The sequence below is a fragment of the Anser cygnoides genome, chromosome 30 (genome assembly GCF_040182565.1).
Source record: "Anser cygnoides isolate HZ-2024a breed goose chromosome 30, Taihu_goose_T2T_genome, whole genome shotgun sequence".
In the NCBI taxonomy this organism is placed as follows: domain Eukaryota; kingdom Metazoa; phylum Chordata; class Aves; order Anseriformes; family Anatidae; genus Anser; species Anser cygnoides.
In genome coordinates, this window is record NC_089902.1 from 1,170,515 (window position 1) to 1,186,834 (window position 16,320).

Genomic DNA, 16,320 nt, shown 5'->3' on the forward strand with positions numbered 1-16,320 from the left:
ACTTCGAGGGAGCATAGTAGGGGAAGGCAATCTGGGCTGGAGAGCTCCCATGTCTTCCATGACGTTGTTTATCTGACGCAGGTCATGGAGCAGTCACCATTTCCCATTTTTCTTTTTGATCACAAATATTGGTGAGTTCCAAGGACTAGTTGTGGGGGTGATATGTCCTAATTTCAATTGCTCTTTAATAAGTTCTTGGAGCACAGCGACCTTTTCCACTGGAAGCGGCCATTGATCCACCCACACTGGCTTCTCAGTTTTCCAGGTGAGTTTCATGAGTGGTCGCTTGTCAATGGCCGCTATCGAAAATTTTCCGGAGAGCTCAGGATGAAATTGCCCTGCCCCATCACATCTCTCCCCAGGAGGCTGACAGGTATTGGGGCAGCATATGGCCGAACGTGGTATGCCGAACCTTCGTGAGTTTTAATGGTAAGCATATATTTACTTTGACAAGTATTGGAAACACCACCCACCCCCATGAGGCCTTTTGCAGTTGAATCCAACGGCCATCTGCTAGGCCAGTCCTTTAGGACTATTACTGTTACATCTGCCCCTGTATCCATTAACACCGTGACGCATTCGGGGGGTCAGCAGTCGGGTGATGTAGTGTCAGGGTCAATATAGGTCTTTTGGTGGCAATGGTCGAGGCCCAGAAGACTGACGGGGATCCTGTTCACCCAAAACCCCTGTCACGTCACTCGCACTGTTCTGCTTGGGGAACCGTTGCTTTAAATAATATTAACTGGGCAATTCTGGTATCCTTTGGCACAAGCACCGGTGGCGAGGGAGTCCGGGCCATGGCTTGTATGACCCCTTCATAATCAGCATCAATAACTCCAGGCAGTACAAAAAATCCTGTCAAGGTGGTGCTTGAGCACCCCAACAGGAGCGCGCTATATCTTTTACCTGTTAAAATCATTGCAGCAATCTGGCGACAGTCATAGGGCACTAACAATTGACCAGTCATGACGTTCTCTAACAATGACTGTGTAAACAGTGCATGCAACCCGTACGTAGTCACCGTCTTTCGTAATTCTTTAATTAAATCCCACTGAAAAGCGTGATACTCATTTGGACCATTGGCACGCACTTCTACCGGGAAAGCCATTCCTATTGGGTCCCCGTCCTTTAAAGCTTTCCGGCATACCTGCTCCCATCACTCCCGTGGATCAAAAACTCGAATTCCCACGGAGGCATTATTAAGATGGAGCAATGTGGGAGCTGAGGGAGCTCGCGGAGTAGGGCTAAGCAGTGCTGGTTCGCAACACTCTTCTTGATCGTCCCCCACGTCTATTAAATTGTCCTGCTCTGGTGGCTCATCAGACTCCGATCCCGGAGCTGCTATCAGGATCGCCCAGGCGGTGGCGCTCTGTACCTTCTTTTCCGCCTGCCACGCTCTTAAAGTCTCCATTACCAGGCGCCACGTGGTCATAACCTCAGCTGCGGTCACATCCCCGCTTGATGCTGCCTCCCACACTTTCTCCCCCACTTGTTCCCAAGTCTCTACATCGAATATAGCTGAGGCCATCGAGGGGACCCCTTGTTTTTGCAAAAACTTTAATAGTAGCTTTATCTTAAATGGGTCATATTTTACACCCCTTTTGGTTAATAATAGCGTTAATAATGTTACTATTGCTTCTTCTTCTCATGAGAGATTGGCTCCCATTGTGAATGCCCAGCCGCTCACCTGTCCTTCAGGCGATGTCCCGGGGTTGAAGCTGCAGTCCAGCTGCGAGCTTGATTCGTTCGGCTGGGTTCCCTCCGGATGCTCGTGCAGCATTGCTCTACCCCTTATCACATCGGGGTCACCATTTGAAGGGAATGACGACACAGACTCCAAGATAGTCGAGAAATGGAGACCCTTTATTGTCCCAATGCCAGATCTTATATAGCTTTTCTGAGCCCCTACATGCGCTGCACGTGGCTGCCAAACGTAGTTACAGACTTCTGATTGGTGCATTCCTTTTGATCACACGTAGCCCTCTATAGGCCCGTTTGAACCTAACAACTCCTTCTTATTGGTTCCTACTTTCTCTTATTCTAGCCTGGTTACCACTCTATGCCTTAGTGCACCGCCGTATCAATCAGCTCCAGTTTGTCACCGAAAGGGTCACCCAGAAAGGAGGACCCAGGGAACTACAGAATGGTGAACCTCACCGCTGTGCCTGGCAAGATCATGGAAAAGATCCTCCTGGAATCAATGTCAAGGCACTTGCAAGACAAAGAGGTGATCTGAGAGAGCCAGCATGGCTTCACCAAAGGGTAAGTGGTGCCTGACCAATCTGGTGGCTTTCTACAATGGAGTGACCACATCAGACAACAAAAGAAGACAGACCGATGTCATCTACTTGGACTTCTGTAAGACCTTTGACACGGTCCCACATGACATCCTGGTCTCCAAATAGATGGGATACGCATTTGCTGGTGGACCATTGAGTGGATAAGGACTTGGCTTGAAGGTCACACCCAGAGAGTGATGGTCAATGGCTCTATATCCAAGTGGAGGCTGGTGATGAGTGGTGTCCCTCGGGGGTCAGGCTACAGGTGCTACAGGCTGGGAGATGAGTGGTTGGAAAGCTGCCTGGCAGAGAAGGACCTGGGAGTACTGGTTGATAGTCGGCTGAATATGAGCCAGCGGTGTGCTCAGGTGGCCAAGAAGACCAACAGCATCCTGGCTTGTATAAGAAACAGCGAAGCCAGCAGGTCTAGGGAGGTGATTGTCCCCCTGTACTCGGCTCTGGTGAGGCCACACCTCAAGTACTGTCTTCAGTTTTGGGCCCCTCGCTACAAGAAGGACATGGAGGTGCTTGAGAGAGTCCAGAGAAGGGCGACGAAGCTGGTGAGGGGTCTGGAGAACAAGTCTTACGAGGAGTAGCTGAGGGAGCTGGGATTGTTCAGCCTGGAAAAGAGCAGGCTCAGGGGCGACCTTATCACTCTCTACAGGTACCTTAAAGGAGGCTCTAGAGAGGTGGGGGTTGGTCTTTCTCCCACGTGCCTGGTGACAGGATGAGGGGGAATGGGCTAAAGTTGTGCCACGGGAGGTTTAGGTTGGATATTAGGAGGAACTTCTTTACCGAAAGGGTTGTTAGGCATTGGAACGGGCTGCCCAGGGAAGTGGTTGAGTCACCATCCCTGGAGGTCTTTAAGAGACGATTAGATGTTGGGCTTAGTGATATGGTTTAGTGTAGGACTTGTTAGTGTTAGGTCAGAGGTTGGACTGGGTGATCTTGGAGGTCTCTTCCAACCTAGACGATTCTGTGATTCTGTGATTCTGTGAAAGCCAAGGCACAGATGAGCTTATCAAGTGAAGCAAAGAATAACAGGAAGAGATTCTACAGATACATGGCTCAGAAAAGAAAGGCCAAGGAGAGTGTACCCCCTCTGATGGATGAGAAGGGTGAACTGGTAATGACAGACATGGAGAAGGCTGAGGGACTCAGCAACATCTTCTCCTCAGTCTTCCCTGCCAGTCAGGCTTCCCAAGTCTTTCATTTCCCTGAACCCAGACGTGGAGACTGGGGGGCAAAGTCCCACCCGCTGTAAGTGAAGAGAAGGTTCGAGACCATCTGATGAACCTAAACAAGTACAAGTCTATGGGGTTTTGTTGAACCAGAAGGGCCAAGGCCTGACCCCAGCCACTGGGAGGGGAGATACTGCATCCCCACGTCTGGCTCAGGGCTCTTCTTGGGGTCTGTATGATGTGGTGGGCAGCGTGATGTCACGAGAAGAACTTCATTAGGACACCTCCCCACCCCTGCACAGGGTATCAAGGAAGCAGTGAGGCCCCTTTGCAATGACTCTATCTCGTCTCCTCAGAAGCTCTAGCCAAAGGGACAAAAAGGTCAGGGCTGTTGGGGCCTTCCATTCTTGCCAGCACCCTCTGCCTTCTCCTCTGCAGGCTTTCCTATCCTGTCCCACACTTTGCCCTATTTCCTTGAAGTCTGCAGACACCCATCTCTGTTTACCACCTTGCTCTCATCCCAGCATTTCCATCATTTCACTGACGTCTTGTCAACCTTTACCAGCTGTTCCTTGAAACACAAAGCTAGAGTCTGATCTTTGGGTGACCTCTGTCACCACAGCACTACTCTTTGAGGGACATTTCTTCCTCCTTGTGGCCAGTGCCACCCTTCCAAGGTGCACCTTGTGGCAGTTTTTTCTCTCCTGCTCTTTCCTACTACCAAAGAAAGCTCCATCAGGGTGGAAACCACTCCTGAAGCAGGCATCCCAACCCATCAGGCTCCTTGCAGCCTGTCAGCCAAGCACACAGAAGTCACCTCACCAGCATCTTCCAAGGCCTGGGCCTGCTGCTGGCCTTGCAGCTTCTTGGCTAGACACAGCCAAGCCTTGGGCCTCCTGCTGTCCAGTCCTGGACTCGAGCAAAAGGGACAGGACAAGCCCTGTGCGGGCCTTCTTTGTGTCTGGGTCCTCCTGGGGATGGAGGCAGAGGGGATCCCACAGGCAGCATGCCAAGCAGGGGCCTTCTGCTGGCCTAGCAGGGCCACTGGCAGATGTCACCCCAAAGTGCACATCCCAGGGAGAAGCCAAGGGTGACCTGCCACCTCCAGACACAAGGGACCTCACAGTCCCTTTGTGTGACACGTTCCTGCTGCTGCCCTATCAGCTGCAGAGACAGAAGTGACCTCCCAGTCACTGCCCCAGTCACATTCCTCCTGCTGGGGCAGGAGATCCTGAGGCAGAGCTGACCTCTCTCTAGCCCCCTCGGTACCTATTTTTCACTTTCTGGGTTAGAGATTAAGCAAAGTTTTAGTGGGTGTGTTTGGTGTTCTGCTTGTGGTTTTCAGGTCTGTGGTTAAGGTATGGACAAGCTCTATGGTTTAGGGTTTTTTAGGTCTACCAAGAAGTCTACGGGTAAATAGAGCATTTTAATGCTAGTGTTAAGGGACGGGATCAGGTTGAACAAGAGAGAAAATGAATTCCTTTCAGAGTGTTGTAGTAGCATTTAGGTTTAGGGACTAAAATTCCTGGTTCAAGTAAGTTAAGGGCCATACGTGACTGTTTTAAGTCAGTGTTATTGCAGCATCAACATTACATGAACCCTCTTACCTCTACGAAGTCATTAATTTCTGCTGGCCAAGCTCTTCTTCCCACCCCAAAATCTCACATCTCTCTTGTCCAGGCTGATCCTGACCTCCCCATATCTTATTGGGATCAGCTCTCTGATGACATTCTTGATCCCAGAGTATCTGTCTCGCCTCTGTTGGCTACTCTAGTCTTGAGACAGAAGTGGCGTTGTACTCAGAAGGGAAAAGGGCAAAACGGTCTTTAGGAGTGTCGTGTACAATGTGCCAATCAGCTCTGCACCTCCACAAACCTGCGCTTCCTACCTACAAGTTTTGTTTCCAGAATGCCTTCTATGGTCCAGGGTTCCTTTTTCCAGGCCCTCATGCATGGATTTGTTTTGGATGTGCAGGGATGGAATAAGGAAATCCATGGCACAGATGAAACTGAGCTTGGGAGGGGATGCAAAGAATAAAAGGAAGGGATTCTATAGATACATTGCTCAGAAAAGAAAGGCCAAGGAGAGTGTTCCCCCTCTGATGGATGAGAAGTGAGACCTGGTAATGACAGCCATGGAGAAGGCTGAGAGACTCAACAACGTCTTCTCCTCAGTCTTCCCTGCCAGTCAGGCTTCCCGAGTCTTTCATTTCCCTGAACCCAGAGATGGAGGCTGGGGGGCAAAGTCCCACGCACTGTAAGTGAAGAGCAGCTTTGGGAACACCTGATGAAACTAAACACGTACAAGTCTATGGGGCCTGATGACTTGCACCCCAGGTCCTGAGGGAACTGGCTGATGTAGTTGCCAAGCCTCTCTCCATCATATTTGAAAAGTCCTGGCAGTCAGGTGAAGTCCCCGGTGACTGGAAAAAGTAAAACATCACTCCCATTTTCAAAAAGGAGAGAAAGGAGGATCCAAGGAACTTGGTGAGTCTCACCTCTGTGCCTGGCAAGACCATGCGAAGGATCCTCCTGGAATCAATGTCAAGGCACATGCAAGGCAGAGAGGTGATCCAAGACAGCCAGCATGGCTTCACCAAAGGGTAAGTTGTGCCTGACCAATCTGGTGGCTTTCTACAATGGAGTGACCACATCAGACAAGGGAAGACCGACCGATGTCATCTACTTGGACTTCTGTAAGACCTTTGACACGGTCCCACATGACATCCTGGTCTCCAAATAGATGGGATACGCATTTGCTGGGTGGACCATTGAGTGGATAAGGAGTTGGCTTGAAGGTCACACCCAGGAGCGATGGTCAACGGCTCTATGTCCAACTGGAGGCTGGTGATGAGTGGTGTCCCTCAAAGGTCTATCCTGGGACCAGTACTGTTTAATATCTTTATCAATGACAGGGACGGTGGGGTAGAGTGCACCCTCAGCAAGTGTGCAGATGACACCAAGCTGAGTGGTGTAGTTTATTGCAACAGAGGAAGTGATGCCATCCAAAGGGTCTTGGACAAGCTTGAAATTTGGGCCCATGTGAACCTAAGGAGGTTCAACAAGTCCAAGAGCAAGGTGCTGCACCTGGGCCGGGTCCCAACAGGACCCAGGTCTTTGTGTCCATGGCTCTGGCTGTGTGAAGGGAAAGGATCTCCCTTCCCAGGGGCTGGGGGTCAAGGCCTGGTCCTTTTCATTCGTGAAACACATCCAGTTTTCCTACACATCAGTGTGACCTTCACATTGCCTTTGTCTGCTTATCCTCACTGCCTCCAATGCTCTGCTCTAACGAGCTCCAAGGGAGGCTGTGTCAGTGCTGGCCCTCAGGGGGACACTGCAGGAAACTTGCCTCTGACTTGGACTTGTTGAGAGATGGCTTCAATTGTCTCTCAGTGCCTGAGGTTCGTGGGCTCCTCAGCAAAGCCCCCCGAGGGGGGATTCCAATGCCTTGGGCTGGGCGTCTGGTGCTGAGCTGGGCCGGGCTCGTGGGACAGAGAGAGCTCGTGGCAAGAGGGCCCTGGAGCAGAGAGAGAGCTGTGCCCAGGAGCAGCTCCTGTGCACAGCGCAGAAGGGCTGGGGGCTCTGACCGCAGGTGGCAGGGGGACAGGAGAGAAGGAGAGAGGGCTTGGAGGCAGTTGGCAGTGGGAGGATGCTGAGAGCTGCGTGCAGGAGAAATCTGCACAGCCCTTGACAAGGTACGTCTCTGGCTGCAGGGCCATGCAGCTGCAGGTCCTGGAAGGGTCTCCTGCTGGGTCTTGTTGCTGGGAGGGCAGTGGGCAATGCAGTAGGCTTTGGGAGTCCTGCTGGATGGCACTGCGAGGTGAGGAAGTCTGGCAGAAGCCCGTTGGAGTGTCATAACCCAGCTGCCCCTGGTCAGCCAAGATTGGAGTGGCCAATCCTCCTCCAGACACTGCAGGGGATGCAGATGGGATATTGGAACAGGCTGGCTTGCAGATATTCATGTCTGTCTGTGGGGCATTCTTCTGGCCTGGAGGCTGCTCTCCAGCAGGATGCAGCTCTCTCGTGGCATCCTTGTGTTATCCAGGTGCCCCAAGGAGAAGACACCTCCATGCTGAGGCCATGTCCGTGCTGCTGGATGGCTGTCTGTGGGCAGCTGGAGTGAGGCCTCTGCAGCCCTGTCTGGGAGGGAAGAGCTGAGATCCTGCTCATTCAAGACAAGGTGAGGATCCTGTCCAGCTGCACTTGGTCTGGGGCTTCTCTGTTCTCAGCTGTCGGTAGTTTCTTCTCAGGGGAACACCGAATAGATGGTTCTTCCTAAACATTACAGGCGTAGCTACCAGAACATAAAGCAAATAAATGCCTCTTGTTCTACACTGTGGTTGGATACCTTCATTGAAGCAACACTGCAAATCTCCTGGTCTGACCAGTGGACTGAACTTGAGTTTCCCCCATGTTCCTGCCTCCCTCCTGCTGCACAGCAGGAAGGACTCCTCTGGAGCCCACAGCAGCCCCTGCTCCCAGTGCCACTCTCAGCCAGCACCAGCTGCAGCTCAAGCAGGAGAGCTGCAGAAAGGTTCTCCTGCAAAGAGAGAGGCTTGGGATGAGAGTGCTGTAAGGCTTGCAATAAGTTTTCCTCAGAGAAGTCTGCTTTAACTTTTTTCTGCCTTCTCCTTTTCAACAGACAACTGCTCCCAAATTCAGGAAATGGCCAACAGCAGCTCTGTGAGCGAGTTCCTCCTGCTGGCATTCGCAGACACGCGGGAGCTGCAGCTCCTGCACTTCGCGCTCTTCCTGGGCATCTACCTGGCTGCCCTCCTGGGCAACGGCCTCATCCTCACCGCCGTAGCCTGCGACCACCGCCTCCACACCCCCATGGACTTCTTCCTCCTCAACCTCGCCCTCCTTGACCTGGGATCCATCTCCACCACTCTGCCCAAAGCCATGGCCAATGCCCTCTGGGACACCAGGGCCATCTCCTGTCAGGGATGTGCTGCACAGGTCTTTTTCTTTCTCTCCTTCATATCAGCAGAGTATTCCCTTCTCACCATCATGGCCTACGACCGCTACGTTGCCATCTGCAAGCCCCTGCACTACGGGAGCCTCGTGGGCAGCAGAGCTTGTGCCCAGATGGCAGCAGCTGCCTGGGGCAGTGGCTTTCTCAATGCTGTCCTGCACACGGCCACTACATTTTCCCTGCCCCTCTGCCAAGGTAATGCTGTGGACCAGTTCTTCTGTGAAATCCCCCAGATCCTCAAGCTCTCCTGCTCAGATGCCTACCTCAGGGAAGTTGGGGCACTTGTGTTTAGTGTTTCTTTAGTATTTGTTTGTTTTGTTTTCATTGTGCTGTCCTATGTGCAGATCTTCAGGGCAGTGCTGAGGATGCCCTCTGAGCAGGGCCGGCACAAAGCCTTTTCCACGTGCCTCCCTCACCTGGCTGTGGTCTCCCTGTTTGTCAGCACTGGTGTGGTTGCCTACCTGAAGCCCCCCTCCATCTCTTCCCCATCCCTGGACCTGGTGTTGTCATTTCTGTACTCGGTGGTGCCTCCAGCAGAGAACCCCCTCATCTACAGCATGAGGAACAAGGAGCTTAAGCAAGCGCTGTGGAAATTAATGAGTAGATGTGTTTCAAAAGCAATAAATTTCCATTCTACCTCTGCAGATGACTAGTAATATCAATGTTTAGAAGAACAACGAATATTATATATATAACTATTTTTGTGTGTGTTTGTGTATTTATGAGTGTTTTCATTACAGAACTTTCTTTGTTTTAATACGTCTAAAGTTGCCCATTAAAATGATATGATTCATCTCATTCAATCTCAGAGATTCTGCATATCAGGAGCCAGGCCCTCTGTGAACATAAACAAAAGAAAGGAGCCTGCACTGTCTTCCTTGTGTGACTTCCTTCCTGTGAGAGCTGCTCTGGCTCTGCAGGGGCAGTGCCATGTGCAGGGCTGCAGAGGAAACGAGTCCCATCCCAGCAGCACGGGCAGGGAGCACCAGCGCTTGGGGCATGCCGAGCTGCTCTCTTGCCACTGCCCCCCTCTGGTGCTGAGCCCTGCTGGTGGGGTCAGGCCCGGCTGCTCCTGTAGCTTGGTGCCAGTGCTGCTGTGGGGCTGTGCTGGGACTGCAGGCAGGGACAGGCAGTGGGCACGGCAGTGGCACAGCCGGCCTCCAGAGAAACATTTCAGTACTCGTAAAGAATCTCCTCAGGGCTCTGCCTGAAGGCTGATGTCTTCTTAAAAAACTGTGGTCAAGAACATTTCCAAGGAATAGACAACAAAGAGGATATTTGCCTTTCGTGTTCCTCCACTAGATCCATGTGCTGAAATCAGGGTCACAGCACAGTCTTGTAGGGAATGAGGGCTCGGCAAGGACTCATCTGCTGTTCGTTGCACCTGGCAGGCAGCGAAAACCACAGAGCCGTTAGCTCACTGCCACCATGTGAATCGAAAACAGAAGAAGTACAAGAACTCATCAGTTGAGGTAAAGTCAGTCTAATAAGAAAACAAACAAACAACAACAAAAAAAGAAAAAAAATTAAAAAATAAAAAATATAAAAATAATAAAAACAATAATAAATAAAAATAAAAATAAAAATAAAAATAAAAATAAAAATAAAAATAAAAATAAAAATAAAAATAAAAATAAAAAATAAAAATAAAAATAAAAAAAATAAAAAAGTGCTCCCTGTTTGTCAGCAATGCCATGTTTGCCTACCTGAAGCTCCCCTCCATCTCCTCACCATCCCTGGGCCTGGTGGTTTCGTTTCTGTACATGGCAGTACCTCCAGCAGTGAACCCTCTTATCTACAGCATGGGGAACCAGGACCTGAAAGACACAATGAAGAAACGGGGTGGGGGGTGAGGGAGTCAGGGCTGGACTGAGTCGTCACTGGTGGATGCCCAGTGCCCCTGGAGGCCCTGACTGGTCAAGAAGCAGCTTCCTGGGATTGAAACGTGACAGGGCTGGCGTCATCAGGGAGGTATCAGGAACCACCAGGATACCCTAAGGGTTCTCCTGGGATGCCGTGTGCCTTGTGTTCGGTGGGCAGCGAGTGGGTCTTCACAGTAAAGCCAAGCCAAAGGATGCACGGGCTGATGGGAGCTCTGCAATGCCAGGACACACAGCGAGGCCACAGCACAAAGGTCTCAGAGGCCTTCAGTGAACAGTAGGAAAGGACCTAGACTGGGTGACCAGGCAAGGGCAGGGAGGTGGGGAGAGGTGGGCAGGATTTGGGCTGGGCTGGGCTGGGCAGTGCCCGGCAGAGGGCACCAGCAGCGTCAGGGAGCGGTGGCAGCATGCAGGGGAGGGCTCCCAGCAGGGCTTGGTGCTGCAGAGCCAGGGCTGGGGAAGGGAGCCCAGAGCTGCAGGGGCAGGGGACACGAGGCCGCTCGGGGCCCTTGCTGGCCTGGGCAGAGCAGGAAGGGGGCCCAGGGCATTCGTCCCTTCACCGCAGCCTGCCACAACCTGCACGGCGCTCACGCAGTGTCCAGGGCCAGGCTCTGCACCATGGTGCGCAGGGAGAGGGCAAAGCCTCTCTGAAAAAGAGGCTGAAACTGAAAAAGGGCCCTCCGCTGCCCCATGGTGTGACAGGGCCAGGGTGGGACAGCTTACCTTTATTTGATGTAGTTCTTGTATAATTTGCATTGGTGATGGCACAAAAAGACAGTTCCTTCAGCAGTGATGTACATCCTTCTTTATGTTAGGACACAACTCAACGTCCTTCACTCTGCTTTATCTCACAGATGAACTGGATTAGGTCTCCTTGATTACTCTGAGGCACAGTGCAGTGCTTTTTGCCGTCTGACACTCCAGCACAATACCTATGACTTTCCCTTACTCTGCGCATTGACCTGACAGGTCATTTCACATTTTTCACTTTCATATCCCTAGTTGGAAGGGGATGATTCCCCAAAGTGGGGCAAGCTGATGGGTTCTGCCTCAGCCACTTGAAGCATGCTATACTTCAGTGTTTCAGCCTGAGTTTGCTAGAGATGACCCAGGAAGGTAGGCGGATGTTGAAGTGTCTCATAGGAATAAGAAAGAGTAACTCAGGTTCCCAATGGCCATTTCAAATCTAGGTCAATCCCAGGAACCCACTGAAGAAGGGGTTTGTCTTTGAAGGGGTTTCCTGTGCTGGGCTGAGCTGCAGTTACAGGGACAAAGACCACTGCTGGCAGTGGAGGTACCCTGGGAATTCCACCTGGCTCCACCTGATTTTCCCAAAGGGCTCTGGTCTCCTGCAGGTCTTATCTGACATCTGCTGGTCCAGGGAAGTGCCTCAATCACAACGGGGCCACAGGAGGTTTTCCCTGGTTATGCTTATGGTCAGACAGCAAAGCTCTGCCTGAATACCCTGTAATTTTTTTAGTACTTAACAAATAAAGCAACTACTCTTCAGCTCAGATGATTCAAACCCTTCCATTAAATGTCTCACGTGAAGTGTAATTTCTATCATGATGAAATGTTAATTTTCAGGATGTGTATTCATTACAGGAGAAGAAATACTGGTGTTCACCTGTACTTGCATTGTCATTGCTTTGTCTATCATGGTGTGCTCCCTTATCTTCCAGGCACAAAACCCATCTTGATTACAAAGACCCTGCTGAATGCCCCCTTTCCAGCTGCCTGTCTGGATCTATGCACTTCCCATGGGTCTCCTGTTTTGCCCTCCCCTTACTCTTTGATCATTCAGACCACTCTCACCAACCCAGTTGCTGCTTTGAGCTTCAGGGAGTTCCAGCTCGCCCATCTCTCAGCACTCTGTCTAATGGTTTCCTTACCAAGAAACTCGTCATTTATCATTGAATTACTATGATATGGATTAATATTAACACTACTATTTTAAATTTCCTATTAATCAGTGTAAAATATACCATGTACAGTCATCCTTATTGGAAGGTAAACTTCCCTGGAGGCAACAAAATGAGGAACGTGAAAAAACTGAGGAACTTGAACTTTTTTTTGTTTGTTTGTTTGTTTTTGTTTTTAAATTGCAGCATGATTTCCTGTTTTTTGATTTTAAACAGGAAAAACCCTGCTCTTCCTACCTCAGCAGGGCTTCAAAGGAGCAACTCTAGACCAATATCTGTGGGAAAATGGTGCTCCAAAATGAAATGCAACAAAATTCAGCCTTTAAAATGAGACAGGATGTTCTTTTAAATCTTCCTCCTTAACTACACCATGAAAGCTCTCCAATTAGCTGCACAAGTCTTGAAGACATGAAGAAAACTGTGGGAGAGATATGGCTGCTTAGGACATTCTGCATTTTAATGAGCTCTGTGGTGTATTTTGGTGCTGAGTCAGTGAAACATGGGTACTGGGAGGAGAATGATGCAACTGCTTGAGAAAGTAAAGTCAGAAGGAAAAGTTGAAGTGACTTGGAGTATTAATGGGCCCCACTGAGGGCTGTTCCTAACAAAGCCTCCCCAGGGACTTCTTAGGGCAGATCATTGGAGGCCATGATTGCAGACAGGCAAAGCGCTGTGCTGAGAAAAGTCTTGGTTGGTTTTGGTGAAGCAGAAGGGCCAAGGCCTGACCCCAGCCACTGGGAGGGGAGATCCTGCACCCCCACGTCTGGCTCAGGGCTCTTCTTGGGGTCTGTCTGATGTGGTGGGCAGCGTGATGCCACGAGAAGAACTTCATTAGGACACCTCCCCACCCCTGCACAGGGTATCAAGGAAGCAAAGGGATCCCATTGCAATGACTCTATCTCGTCTCCTCAGAAGCTCTAGGCAAAGGGACAGAAACGTCAGGGCTGTTGGGGCCTCCCTTTCTGCCAGAACCCTCTGCCTTCTCCTCTGCAGGCTTTCCTGTTCTGTCCCACACTTTGCCCTATTTCCTTGAAGTTTGCAGACACCCATCTCTGTTTACCACCTTGCTCTCATCCAGGACTTTCTATCGTTTCGTCAATGTCTTGTCAACCCTAACTAGCTGTTCCTTGAAACAGAACGCTTGGTCTGATCATAGATGCTCAGCAGCATCTTCCAAGGCCTGGGCCTGCTGCTGGCCTTGCAGCTTCTTGGCTAGACACAGCCAAGCCTTGTGCCTCCTGCTGTCCAGTCCTGGCCTCAAGCAGAAGGGAGAGGACAACCCCTCTGCAGGCCTTCTTTCTGTCTGGGTCCTCCTGGGGATGGAGGCAGAGGGGATCCCACAGGCAGCATGCCAAGCAGGGGCCTTCTGCTGGCCTAGCAGGGCCACTGGCAGATGTCAGCCCCAAAGTGCACATCCCAGGGAGAAGCCAAGGCTGACCTGCCACCTCCAGACACAAGGCACCTCACAGTCCCTTTGCGTGACACGTTCCTGCTGCTGCCCTATCAGCTGCAGAGACAGAAGTGACCTCCCAGTCACTGCCCCAGTCACATTCCTCCTGCTGGGGCAGGAGATCCTGAGGCAGAGCTGACCTCTCTAGTCTCTGTGGGACTAGGGCTCACTTTTCTGGGTTAGAAATTTAGCAAATGTGTTGGTCTGCTTAGGGTGTCAGGTCTGTGGTTAGGTTATGGGCAAGCTTTGTGGAATAGTTTTTTGTTCTACGTCTGCCTAGAAGTCTAGGTTTAATAGAGGATTTTAATGCTAGTGTTAAGGGTAGGGATTAGGGTGAGCACCAGAGTAAAGGCAAGGGAATGAGCTATGGGCTGAGTTTTGCTTCATGGAACAGTTTGAGTTAAAACATTAGACTAGTGGATTCCTGTCAGGGTGTTGGAGTAGCATTTAGATTTAGGGATTTAGGTTACTCTTTAAAGCTGGATAACGGCCTTACATCAAAGTTTCAATTCAGTGTTAAAGCAGCATCAACATTACCTGAAGCCTCTTACCTCTACGAAACCATTGTAGAGGTTCGCTCATCCTTCCCCCTACCTCTCTAGGATGGGGGGAGAGAATTAGTAAGAAATGAAAACTTGTGGGTTGAGATAAATAGAAAGGGTTTATTAGGACAGGAAATAAAGAATAATGATGATGATGATGATGATGATGACAATAATAATAATAATAATAATAATAATAATAATAACGTGTACAAACAAGTGATGCACAATGCATTTGCTCACCACCCACCGACCGATGCCCAGCCTATCCCCGGGCAGCCAGCCCCCCCACCCCGGCCAGCCCCCCCATATTAATTGTTCAGCATGACGCCAGATGGTATGGAATACCCCTGTGGCCAGTTTGGGTCAGCTGTCCTGGGTCTGTCCCCTCCCAGCTCCTGCTGCACCCCCAGCCTGCTCGCTGGCAGGACAGAGCGAGAAGCCAAAAAGTCCTTGGCCTGGTGTAAACACTGCTCTGCAACAATTAAAACATCAGCATGTTATCAGCGCTCTTCTCATCCTAATCCAAAACATAGCACCCTACCAGCTACTAGGAGGAAAATTAACTATGTCCTAACTGAAAGCAGGACAAATGTTATACCTAAGGGTCACAACTTGCCTGAGATTAACTTGAGTTAAACTAGAAAACAGAGAAAGACAGTTCCTACCTAAGTAAATACTACAACTAGAATCAGTTTCTTCAGTGTGGCTTTCAGCTCCTGGTTCCTCATGCTGTAGATGAGGGGGTTCACTGCTGGAGGCACCACCGAGTACAGAACTGCCACCATCAGGTCCAAGGACGGGGAGGAGATGGAGGGGGGCTTCAGGTAGGCAAATAAGGCAGGGCTGATAAACAGCAAGACCACGGCCAGGTGAGGGACGCAAGTGGAAAAGGCTTTGTGCCGGCCCTGAGAAGAGGGCATCCTCAGCACGGCTCTGAGGATCTGCACATAGGACAACGCAATGAAAAGAAAACAACCAAATGCTAAACATGCACTAACCACCAGAAGTCTAACTTCCTTTAGGTACGCATCTGAGCAGGAGAGCTTGAGGATCTGGGGGATTTCACAGAAGAACTGGTCCACAGCATTGCCTTGGCAGAGGGGCAGGGAAAATGTGTTGGTAGTCTGCAGAAGAGCATCAAGGAAGCCACTGCCCCAGGCAGCTGCTGCCATCTGGGCACAAGCTCTGCTGCTCAGGAGGCTCCCATAGTGCAGAGGCTTGCAGATGGCAACGTAGCGGTCACAGGACATGACATTAAGAGTAAAATATTCTGCTGATATAAAGAAGAGAAAGAAAAAGACCTGTGCAGCACATTCTTGGTAGGAGATGGCCCTGGTGTCCCAGAGGGCATTGGCCATGGCTTTGGGCAGAGTGGTGGAGATGGATCCCAGGTCAAGGAGGGCGAGGTTGAGGAGGAAGAAGTCCATGGGGGTGTGGAGGCGGTGGTCGCAGGCTACGGCGGTGAGGATGAGGCCATTGCCCAGGAGGGCAGCCAGGTAGATGCCCAGGAAGAGCCCGAAGTGCAGGAGCTGCAGCTCCCGCGTGTCTGCGAATGCCAGCAGGAGGAACTCGCTCACAGGGCTGATGTTGGGCATTTCCTGACTTTGGACACAGCTGTCTGTTGGAGAAGATAAGGCAGAAAAAAGTTAGAACAGACTTCTCTGAGGAAAACCTATTGCAACTGTTTGAGCACTCTCATCCCAAGCTTCCCTCTTTGCAGGAGAACCTTTCTGCAGCTCTATCGCTTGAATCGCAGCTGATGCTCTCTGAGAGTGGCCCTGGGAGCAGGGGCTGCTGTGTGCTCCAGAGGAGTCTTTCCTCTGTGAAGCAGGAGGGAAGCAGGAACATAGGGGAAACGCAAGTGCAGTCCCCTTATGAGATCCATAAACTTTGCAGTGTTGTTGCAAAGAACTCATCCAACCACAGTGTAGAGCAAGGCAAATATTCTTATGCTTAGGACAGTGATCACACTCTTGTGTTTCCAAAGAAGTGGAGACTGCTTAAAGTAGAAAAGCTTTGGTCCTAGTGTAGATGGACAGGATCCTCACCTTGTCTTGCATGAGCAGGATCTCAGCTTTTCCCTCTTCAC

At 50.7% G+C, this 16,320-nt stretch overlaps 2 protein-coding genes across 2 annotated transcripts; one reads left to right on the forward strand and one right to left on the reverse strand.

The window, feature by feature from the left end:
• The first annotated feature begins 8,124 nt into the window (after positions 1–8,124).
• Positions 8,125–9,087, forward strand: LOC136787595 (olfactory receptor 14A16-like). Its single transcript, XM_066984907.1, has one exon. The coding sequence runs from the start codon at positions 8,125–8,127 to the stop codon at positions 9,085–9,087; it is 963 nt and encodes a 320-aa protein (XP_066841008.1).
• A 5,809-nt stretch (positions 9,088–14,896) lies between these two features.
• LOC136787596 (olfactory receptor 14J1-like) lies at positions 14,897–15,481 on the reverse strand. The gene has a single exon (XM_066984908.1). The coding sequence runs from the start codon at positions 15,479–15,481 to the stop codon at positions 14,897–14,899; it is 585 nt and encodes a 194-aa protein (XP_066841009.1).
• Between the last annotated feature and the right edge of the window lie 839 nt (positions 15,482–16,320).

Coding starts and splice junctions, on each gene's coding strand:
- LOC136787595 (XM_066984907.1), top strand. CDS start 8,125: ATGGCCAACAGCAGCTCTGTGAGCGAGTTCCTCCTGCTGGCATTCGCA.
- LOC136787596 (XM_066984908.1), bottom strand. CDS start 15,481: ATGTCCTGTGACCGCTACGTTGCCATCTGCAAGCCTCTGCACTATGGG.